The sequence below is a fragment of the Apis dorsata genome, unplaced genomic scaffold (assembly GCF_000469605.1).
Source record: "Apis dorsata unplaced genomic scaffold, Apis dorsata 1.3 scaffold_293, whole genome shotgun sequence".
In the NCBI taxonomy this organism is placed as follows: Eukaryota; Metazoa; Arthropoda; class Insecta; order Hymenoptera; family Apidae; genus Apis; species Apis dorsata.
Window position 1 is genome coordinate 46,397 of NW_006263568.1, and position 10,976 is coordinate 57,372.

Genomic DNA, 10,976 nt, shown 5'->3' on the forward strand with positions numbered 1-10,976 from the left:
AAATAGAATAAAAAATTTACAAAGCATCATTACATTAAAATTATATAAAATATAAAAAAAATAAAATATAATTTTTAAAAAATATATCTTATCGTTTCAAACATAAAAAATATAAAATAAAATAAATCATTAAAACTTCATTTAAAATATATTATTTAAATTAAAGATCTGGGAAGCCATAATCTCAATATATTTTTTTTAAAACAAATATATAAATTATAGAAAAATCAACTTGCATATACGTAGTACTTTCTTTATTTAATTAAAATTCCAAGTTTTTTAAGCATAATCCTTTAATAAAATTAATATCGAAAACAAAAACAATAATTAATTCTTATATAAAGGATATAAAATAATGTAAGAAAATAAATGCATTATTGTAGAGATTGTAGAGATTTTTACGAAATGTCCCTAAAAGATAGCCACATGGACCGCATGGCTGTCCTAACCTTAAAACATAACCTCATTCGAGTATTTAAGTTATACGTAAAAATCTAATGACGTAAAAAAAACATAAATATATAAAATGAATAAAATAGATATATGATAACATATATAAGAATTAAAAGAAATTAAAGATATAATTTGTACTCACCAGCATTTGGTACAAAACGCGGTGTATTAGTCGTAACCACAGTGTTGTAAGTTTGAGACGAATGAACACTTGGTTGATTGACGTTCACTATGAGTTGAGGTTGATGTTGTGGCGGATTATGATGTGGCTGTGAATGATGTTGATGATGTTGGGGCAGGTGGTGATGTTTCCCTTTCGTTGGCATGCTCATCGCAGGCGTAGGCCTCCCTTCTTTAAACTCTCCACTACCTTCAAAGCTTGTTGCCTTATGTGGCTCGCTGAGGTCCTCATAGGTACGTTATTTTCACACGCACGTAGTTAACCGTAATGTTTGTCGAAAGACTTCTTGTCCAAGCAAACTTTGCTGAAAAATTCGACGTACGTGAAACGATGGTTAGCGTTCGGTCACCCGTACGGAACTGGTAGCACATTTACACGCGCGCGCACTTCAACTACGGTCAATTCATACGTAAAACTATATGTTCACTTTTTCCATACTTCTGTTTTTATTGAAATAACAGTTTTCGTTTGTACTCATCAATAAATTACACACTTTTTCTGCACAACGTCTTTGTCCGTTGGTTCGTTCGATCAAAAGTGTTTACGCTCTTATTACTTTTCCAAGATTTGCGCGCGGTTGGAATATTCAACTGCGCACGATCACTTATTTCTTCTTGAAATACTAATAAACTATTATCACCAATAATCGTACCTAGATCGTTCTACCTGCCTAAAATGTCGCGTAAATTGTTTGACAAATAGTAAATGACTTGTTTTCTTGTAAGAAAAAAGAAGCGACGCGCACCATACATTGAGCACAACCACAGCACGCCTTTCTTTCCATTTCCTCTTATCTACCGTTCTTTAATGGTAATATACAAGAATCTTAACTTGTTACACATTCGATATAAAGATAATTCAAAACAAATTAAAAAATCGTCGATAATCGATATTTGTTAAGTTATTTAATTATAAATTAGAATTACATGCGCATTAATTAATTTGTCCAAAAGATATTATTTTTTCGAAACGACACAAACGGATTTGTGGTAACATAGTGAAACAAAATTCTACAGCAACCAATCAAATGTCTGGCATAAACTATGTAGGGAATATAGAGTCAATCAGGTAACTATTTGATTGACTGTTAGCCACACTGACGGTTATACAGATATTGGATAGTTAATAATATATAAATCAGTAAAAAATACTTACAATAATGGATTTTAAATCATTCCTATATATTATAACATTTTACAACTATTATTTATATGCAAATTATATTACAATTATTATTTATTATTTTATGAATAAAAATAATTTTAAGAATAAGTTTATTAATCAATTAATTTTATATTTTTTAATAGAAAATATTTTATTTAATCGTAAAAAGAAATAAATTATTGCATATAATTATATTGAAAACATAACATTTAATATATTAATTATTATTAATATATTAATATTAATAATAATTATAATATATAATAATATAATAATAATAATAATAATATATTAATATATTAATATTAACATTTAAATTAGTTAAATATTTTTCCACGTAAATTCATAATTAAAAAATATACAATAGAACAAACATAAATATATATTTATTTTTATACATATTTTTATAAATAATTATATGATAAGTATATATATATATAATATAATATAATATAAGTATATTTGTATAATAATACAATACAATAATTAATACAAACAGAATTATTAAGTATTTACGTAAGATTGTATATTTTATCTATTACATATGCACATATGCATGTGCATTTGCTACTTTTATATGTGTTATTCATATCTAAAATTGATGATTTGTTGAAATATTATATTTTTGTTGCTTGATATTGTTTTAGCAGAATGAAATTGCATATAAAAATCACAATTATATTTATATCTTTAAAATTAAAAAATAAATAGATTATTAATTGGAAGAAAATATAAATATATTAAACCAGTGGGAATATATATGTGGTAAAAATATATAAGTATAAAATAATACAAAAGATTTTAAATACACAGCAAATAAATATACAGCAAAGTAACAAGTAATATTAAAAAATTAATTCTAATCGTGATTTCACTCGTAAAATTCAACCGATTATAATAATTTTTATTTTTTATTTCAAATTTATTTAATTATTATTGTTTTTACATTTAAAAATGGGTTCTCACGGTAAATTAGAAACTGAAAAATTAAAAAAAAATTTAGAGGCACAATTGGATAGATTAGTACAGCAATTAGAAGATATAGAAGAAAATCGGTATATTTGATAAATTATTCAAATTGTTAATTTAATAATTTTAAAAATAATATTTTTTTTTATAACATTATTGCAATTAATAGGAATTTATTAGATGCAGCTGCATATGAAGAAGCTATGCAGCTCACAAAAGAAGATTTACAAGAATTCAATGAAAGTTTGCAACGATTGATATCTGGTGATACAACATTAATTGATCAACTAAGTGCAATACAATTGGTATGTTATAAAAATTTATATATTTAAATTAAAAAAAATATTCATCTAAAAATATTTATTATAAAATATAAGAAAAATTATAAATATATACTAAAAATTTTAATTAGGCTATTCAAGCAGCAATTAGTGAAGCATTTAAAACACCAGCTGTTATTAGAATGTTTGGGAAACGTGAAACATCACAACTTAGAAATCGCTTAGCTCAAATTGAATATGATATGAAACTTGGAAAAATAACTAAAGAAGTTTGTGATCTTCAGCGTGCAGAGGTACTAAATGCACTTAGACAACTTGGTGAAAAATTAGAACTTCAAGAATTACAGTTATTGGAAAAATTAATGCTTAATAATATTGATACTACAAATTATGTGCAAGTAACTGAAAATGTAAATAAAGGTCGAATAGCCATGGCAGTAGTAAGTGATGAGGCTAGAATTCAAAATACTTAAATCTTAGGATATTTTTTTTTTCTTAACATTAATTTTTAATTTTTTATAAACAAATGATATTTTATATAAATAAAAAATTAAATATAAAAAGATTGATACATTAAAATTAAGTACTTTAATAAATTTAAATTATTATTCATGAAATACAATGTTTAAATAATATTAGTAGTTAATAAAAATAAAAGATACATCAATATATATTTTTAATTTTTGCTATTTAATATTTTTTATTATAAATAAAATTATTTTTAAAGTAACAAATTTATATTATTTGTTATTTTAATTGTTTAATATTTATCTTCATTTCTATTATTAATCTTGATTAAATTTGCCTATTTTACTTAAATTATAACACATAAGACTGAAGATTGAAAATATTGTTATTAATATTCAAAATAAATAGAATATGAAATGTATTATAAATAATTATAAATAATCTTCTTTTTAATGTATTTTTTACATTTTAAATTATATATGTATTTATTTTTAGTTATATCATTGTAATATTAGCATCTCTTATCTATTTTAATATATAAAATATGTTTATTTCATTGTCATGTAAATTATATGATATCATATAAATTATATGTATATGAGAATAAAGAGACATGTATGTATTTATATATATAATATTTCAGATCGTATCATTATTAATATGTATACATACATATGTTTTACAAAAATATTATGAATAGAATATTAAAAAACATTTATTTATAACATTAAAACAATATTACATATTTCATTAATGTATTTAATGAATTTATTTTTGTATTAATAAATTTGTTTTTAATTATAAGAACTTTTTATTAACATCTTAAAGATTTTAGATTAATAATATTTTTAGTTTTATCATTTTAATAAATAATTAAAATAAAATACCTTTTTATTATCCAAAAATTGAGTTTGAAAACAAATATACATATATAATAATATCGCTTATTATCTTTTTACATTTTTACTTATAATTATAATTAATAATTACAAATCAAAGGATTTACATTTGTTTGCATACATATTACAAATGCCTTCATTCAGAAAGCTTACATCAAGGCATGTCAAATTAGTGTCAAGAATATATTAATATGCTTCTACAAAGTATCCTCTTTTTTCAAATACAATAATTTTAATTTTTTTCTTATAAATTTAATATTACCATATTTATTATATTCATTATTAATTTAACGCTTTCGACGGCAAACTCTTTTATGTTCACGTTGCCAGTGGACTTGTTGACAATCAGTACTGCAATATGCAGTATTCCAACAGCAATGATATATTGCTTCAGCTTCACAATTATAACACTAAAAATAATATAATATAGATATTAATTAAAATATATAAAGAAAATATAGATTGCATGTATAAATAAAACTATTAAAGAATTATTACCCATTGTTTCTTCTTTATTTCTGATATAATTTGTTGATGTCTATCTGTTAGTTGTCGTAATTCTTTAGCATGTTCAGCTTGTAATTTTTCTAATTCTTTACATTTCTCCAATTCCAATTCACGACGTAATTTTTCTAATGCTGTTGTAGTAGGTTGTTCTGACGTTCTGCGTTCTCTTTTTATCTACAATACATAACATTATAAAATTGAAATTATAAAAGTAGGAATTAATAATTATTAAATATTATACCTTTGCTGGTAATTTTTCTGTTTGTATTTGTTCTGTTTGTACAAAAACACACTTGGTTCTTGGTTCTTGAGAGCTAGAAGTGACCATATCTTCTTGAGAACCTTCTTTCTTCAAACCTTGAGGACATGTACTGGATATTTCTCTTGCAGGTTCTTCTTCTGCTACTGGCAAACAAGGTACTTGTCTTTCTTCACTTTTAGCTTTATTTTTTGAAGAACGTTCATTATGTTCGATTCCCTTTTGGTTTGACGGTATATCATTGTGACCATCCGAACTGAGACGTTCTACTTTAACTCTTAAATCCTTAAAAAGTTGTTTCGTAGGATTTCCCGTTGTATTTTTTGAACCTGATGACTCTATATTTCGGATTTTGTTCGGTTTAGGACCCTCATTATCGTCGTCGATGTCCAATTCTTCGATGGTTGTGCCCGACTTTTGCAGCAAATTCTGATGATGCTTCAGTTCATCAAATGCTCTGTTCCAAGCAGTGGATCTTTTTATCTATGGAAGGTAAATTGTGCACGTTTTAAGAAAAGTTGATTTTCTTCCAATTGCACAATGAAACAGAGTGGTGAGAAATTAGTTGTACACTTTAGGCCACAGTTTATGTGCATACCTTCATTTCTTTCCATTTTCCTTTTTCCGAAGGCTATGCAAGAATTCGTTGTTAAGATAATAATATACCTAAGTGCAACAACAATTTCTAAATTTCTTTTTCTCTCAAGAGTTCTCTTCTATTGTGTCAGTGATACAATACATTGTAAATGGCGTGTAACCTAAACCGAGAATTTCACAGTGTTCGCGTGACAATTTCGCGTTGAACGCCGGATAATTTTGTGACTTATCTTTACCTGTAAACTTTGTAGACTGGTAGTAATCGGCCGAATGAACATTTTTTCGATGTTGGCTCGCATGTGATGACCTCCAAAAAAGCGGACGTCATAAATGTTGCCATTAACTTGCATCACTTTAGCTGGCCAGTAGGGATATCCTTTTTGTTTTGCATAAACTAACTGATGTGGTGGATTACAAGGTATGCAAAACCACAGTTTCTCTGATTTTTCATTCGATATTCTATAGCAGTCAGCACAACGACGAATTTCTTGAAGATCATAACAGCAATCTTGATACATTGTATGACCCATTTCTCCAATTATGCTATGTGCTAAATAAATGTTTGAATTAAAATTATAAATTATAATTAAATTTTTAAATTAAAAATAATTTATATTTGTTGTGTATATGTATGCGCGTGTACATGTGTATACGTACTTCCATGATATATAATAATATTGTGTAAAATATTATGTGCATCAGCTTGAAACTCAGCCAAATTATTATATTCATTCTTCTTAATTTTTGTATCCATAATAGCTAAATCCATATGGTGTTTTATAAGAACACCTGGTCGCCATGCATCTTCCCCTTCACTAATCCAAGTTGTACCTGAATATCTATTAGCTGGTGTAACAATAGGATCATTGTTAAAAACAATAGTACGGTTTGTAATTTCTGGTGGCAATTTTGCTTTCAAATGTCCACAAGTAAAACTTAAAATATGGTTGAGATCAATTTTATCTGAGTATGTATCATTATTTATGCTCTGTAACAATTATTTTTATATTTTATCAATATATATATAATTTTAAATTTCATTTTTGAATTCAATGTACTTACTTCACAGAAATTACATATTTTCAATTTAACATTACTAAGCATATGGCATTCAGGATGATAAACTCTGTGACATTGTTGACAACATTCCACTGTTCCTGCTTTCTGACATTTATAACAGTACCAATCGTGACCATCATTAGGTATAATATCAGATGGTAATCTATAACTTTCTTGTTCTATACCATTTTTTGTTGGTACTTTTTTTAAATAAACAAGTCCATCATCAACAGCTTTATTTAATTCTTCTTGTGCCTCTTGTTCTGTAATTCCATAAACTCGAGCTAAATGCCGTACCATACGATCATTACTTGGTAAACTTCTTTGATGTACAGTTATTTTGATAGCATCCCATATTCGTTGTATCATAAAAGGATCAGTTTTACGACGAATTGACATGATGATAAGTAAATACTAAAACAAATATCAAAAGAATATCAATCTTGTATATGTTTTTTAAGAAATTAATAACTTTAAATAATAATAAAAAAATATTTTGTCAAAACATATTATTTTAAATTATTTTATTAAAACTTTATATAAATATAATTTATATAAAAAATAGAAATAAAATATCAATACCAATATTTGTTATTATATAAATAATCAATATACCCTCATATGTACAATACTTATCATATCTAAAATATAACAGTTGTTGAGATAGCCTCATGTTTAACATACTATATATTAACATAAAATACCATGCTTCTCTATTCAACAACATTTCTAAATAGTATTTTTTTGAATTGAACAAAATATACAAGTAAATAATTTTTAAAATAATTTTAGTGCATATAATATAACACAAGTGCATGTTAAATCATAAAAAATTTATGCATACATAAGATGTATTATATAATACTTAATATATCTACATACATGTTATTATTATCCAGTGTTTTTACTATAATAATTTTATTAAAAAGACAATTTAAAGAATGGAGAAATACACCATTATATATTTTGTCGGTATCTGATGTATTATTTTCTATATTTACATCAAGTATATTATTTACAAATTTTATGATACATGTTACTTATTTGAATCACAATAAAGTGATAAATAAAATTTTTCCAATAAATGAAAGTACATGGAATATAAAAGATGCTAATTTAAATCAACAAATTAAATTTAAAAGATTTATGGAATATACTATTAATATAAATCAAAACAACTTTAATATGATTCCACAGTGTAATATAATAAACATAATAATAAAATATGGAATGTTATTCTTTCCATTTACAAATTCATTTGTATCTTTGTTAATATTTTCTGTACAATGCAACTTAAATGCATTTCATCTTAAAAATCAATATTTTAAATTGCTACAAACTGAAGAAATGATATATAAAAAAAATATTAATATAAATAAATTTAACACAAAAATAAAATTTGATTCTATAGTGGAGATAGTGAAATCCAAAAGAGTTTCAGGAATCAAAAAAAATATAAAAAACATTTTACATATATTCAAATGTAATAAAATGAAAAAAGATAAAAAATTTACTGTCATATTTATCTTAAATCAATGGATTTTGCCTATTATTGTTACAGGACTTTTATATTTGTCTGAATATGATACAAATCCTACAAATGACATGGAAAATAAAAAATGTTTTAGTGAAAATATACTTTTTCTTGATGATTGTTATAATATAAAATTTACAAATATGCCACAGAATGTTAATTTTGAAATATATACAACTCCACTATATGAAGATTATATTAATAATAAAGATTTAGTGAAAACTTCTAATATTACTCAAGTAAATGAGATAATATCCAAAGTACAAAATCTTGTTTTTTCTGCAATGAATGATACATATACTATTCCTTCTAATATAATTTCTCAAAATGTTTCTGAGTTTTTAAATATAACAAAATATTTTGAATTAGATATTCATACAAAAACTATAAAGCAAAATAAGAGTGTTGAAAGTGAACCTGATATAAATAATATTGAAAATGATACAAATTTAAAAAACAATATGCAAATAAATAATTATATTGATAAAAATGACAAAAAATTATTGTTTAATTATTTAATAACAAATTCTTCAAAACATTTATTAAAGGAAAAAATTTCACACAATAGAGTTAACAATAATATAAATACCACAAAAAAATTAAATTTTAAAGAATTACAAATGTGTCTTAATAAAAGTAAAGACATTATAGATAATTTTATAAATACAATTAGAAAACATAATATATCAATTATATTAAATGACCAAATATATGTTAATGTATTTAAATGTATTTATAATATTTCTGAACAAAATATACAAAATTATCAAAAAGATAAAAATCATCTTAATAAAAAGCAACAAAAAGAATTAAAAAAATTAAAATCGAAGGAAATTTTTCAATATAATTCAATTTTTCATAAACAAAATATATTATCAAATATTAAAATCAATACTTATCAAAATGATAATGAGTCAAAGATAATACAAGAATATGTAATAGATAAATGTTTTATATCAACTAAATTTTTAAAGATACATTTGTTTGCACTAATATTTGTAATATATTTTCTGCCAATTTTATTCTCTTCAATTTTACAGCAATATGGTAAACTGAAATGTCAAATTATTCTAAAAAACTTAAAAGCAAAATATATAATGCAATTAAACAATTTTAATTCTGACACCACAGATAAAGTTAATAATATACATTGTAATATTTCAATGAATTCTAAAAAATCTAATAATTCAAAAGATGTTATATTTTTAAACGAAAACATTCAAGAATCAATAAATTTTAATAAACTATATCTAATAGAAACTCAACAAGAAGATTTTAAACAAAATTGGAATGAACATTACAAAGATAATCAACAAAACATTTCATTTCATGAGAAAAGAATACAATTAAACACAATACATCAAATAGAAAACATGTTACATCTTTTTAATAATATCAAAATGTCTTTACTTTGTGGAATATTATTATGGACACCTTTATTTTTTGAATGTTTAATGAAAGTATTTACAGTTTTATACATACCAGAATGGTTATTAAATGTAACATATTTAACAGGTATTTCATTTAATACTTTACGGAATATCTTCAATCTTAAAATGATAAAGCTTCAAGAGAAGAATATGAATAATAAAAAAACAAATAGTATTCATCCTATTACATAAATCTGAACTATATTTAATTATCTAATTATTTAAATAATATTTTTATATTAAAATTTATATAATAATTTTATATTAAAATTTATATATAGTATAATTTTTGGTTATGCACATAAATGGTGTTATAATACTTTTTATTAATACTTGAAAGTGAAATTATCTAAATTTAATTAAAATATTATTTTATCAAAATTCTTCATTATAATGTATTACATTGTTGAAAAATAAATAGTTTTATCCTTGCTACGTTTTAATTGATTATCGTTTCATAATTATAATTCATTATACAATTTTATGCAAGTCTAAAGTTTCTTACCAAAGCTAAAACACTAATTTGTAGTTTATATACTGTTACTTTGAATCGTAAATAAAAATTTCAATTTTAAATTATAATTAATGATTCATATTTTTCTGTTTTATAATAAAATATATTTAAAACAAAAATAAATTTTTTGCCGACGCCCGCAAGCAATAATAAGATAATAATTAATGTTAGAGACGCGCAACTACATTGCACATATCGCGTACGTCATAACCAACCTAACTTTAACAATGCGCGCGCATGTTAAAATTAAGTATTGAAAAAACTAAAATAACACATATTTTCCATTGTTATAAAATTTAATGTTTTAAATTTGAGAAAATATTTTATTTTCTATATAATAAATTAATTTATTTTTTATTTTTACATTTTATATAATCCATATTTTTACATTATATTAAAAATAATTCTTTATGAAAAATATTTTTAATAATTCAATCATTATTAAATTGTTTATCATATTTGAATTATACATATTTATAAATAATAATTATAAAATTTCACATGAATCTTTTTTTTGCTAAATAATTAAAATTTTAATTTTAAATTGCATACATTGCATATAAATAATATAATTTCATTATATAAAATACACAGAATGATGTTTACATAAAAAAATATATTAAATTATACACAATAGTATATATATATATATATATATATA

At 23.0% G+C, this 10,976-nt stretch overlaps 3 protein-coding genes across 5 annotated transcripts in view; 1 reads left to right on the plus strand and 2 right to left on the minus strand.

Annotated features, from left to right (window-relative positions):
- LOC116185835 (forkhead box protein B2-like) overlaps positions 1-1,633 on the minus strand; it is a gene marked incomplete at its 3' end in the record, with an annotated part of 21,235 nt that extends 19,602 nt beyond the window's left edge. Inside the window, exon 1 of the mRNA XM_031511198.1 lies at positions 596-1,633. The remainder of the gene's footprint in view (positions 1-595) is intronic.
- Positions 1,634-2,581: 948 nt separating this feature from the next.
- On the plus strand, positions 2,582-3,648 carry LOC102677111 (protein LZIC-like). The gene is made up of 3 exons (XM_006617121.2): positions 2,582-2,853; positions 2,937-3,072; positions 3,180-3,648. Exons 1-3 carry the CDS (start codon positions 2,753-2,755, stop codon positions 3,519-3,521), a joined length of 579 nt encoding a protein of 192 aa, XP_006617184.1. The 5' UTR covers positions 2,582-2,752; the 3' UTR covers positions 3,522-3,648.
- An 815-nt stretch (positions 3,649-4,463) lies between these two features.
- LOC102677257 (zinc finger MYND domain-containing protein 11) lies at positions 4,464-10,599 on the minus strand. 3 transcript variants are annotated; one of them, XM_006617122.2, is made up of 8 exons: positions 10,307-10,599; positions 6,841-7,251; positions 6,436-6,766; positions 6,015-6,328; positions 5,780-5,812; positions 5,164-5,664; positions 4,914-5,096; positions 4,464-4,825 (listed from the first exon to the last, which is right to left on the minus strand). In XM_006617122.2, exons 2-8 carry the CDS (start codon positions 7,234-7,236, stop codon positions 4,703-4,705), a joined length of 1,881 nt encoding a protein of 626 aa, XP_006617185.1. In that variant the 5' UTR covers positions 7,237-7,251; positions 10,307-10,599; the 3' UTR covers positions 4,464-4,702. The 3 variants fall into 3 exon arrangements, with proteins under 3 accessions (XP_006617185.1, XP_031367037.1, XP_031367038.1); XM_031511177.1 differs by lacking the exon at positions 10,307-10,599 and adding an exon at positions 9,854-9,892; XM_031511178.1 differs by lacking the exons at positions 5,780-5,812; positions 10,307-10,599 and adding an exon at positions 9,854-9,892.
- Between the last annotated feature and the right edge of the window lie 377 nt (positions 10,600-10,976).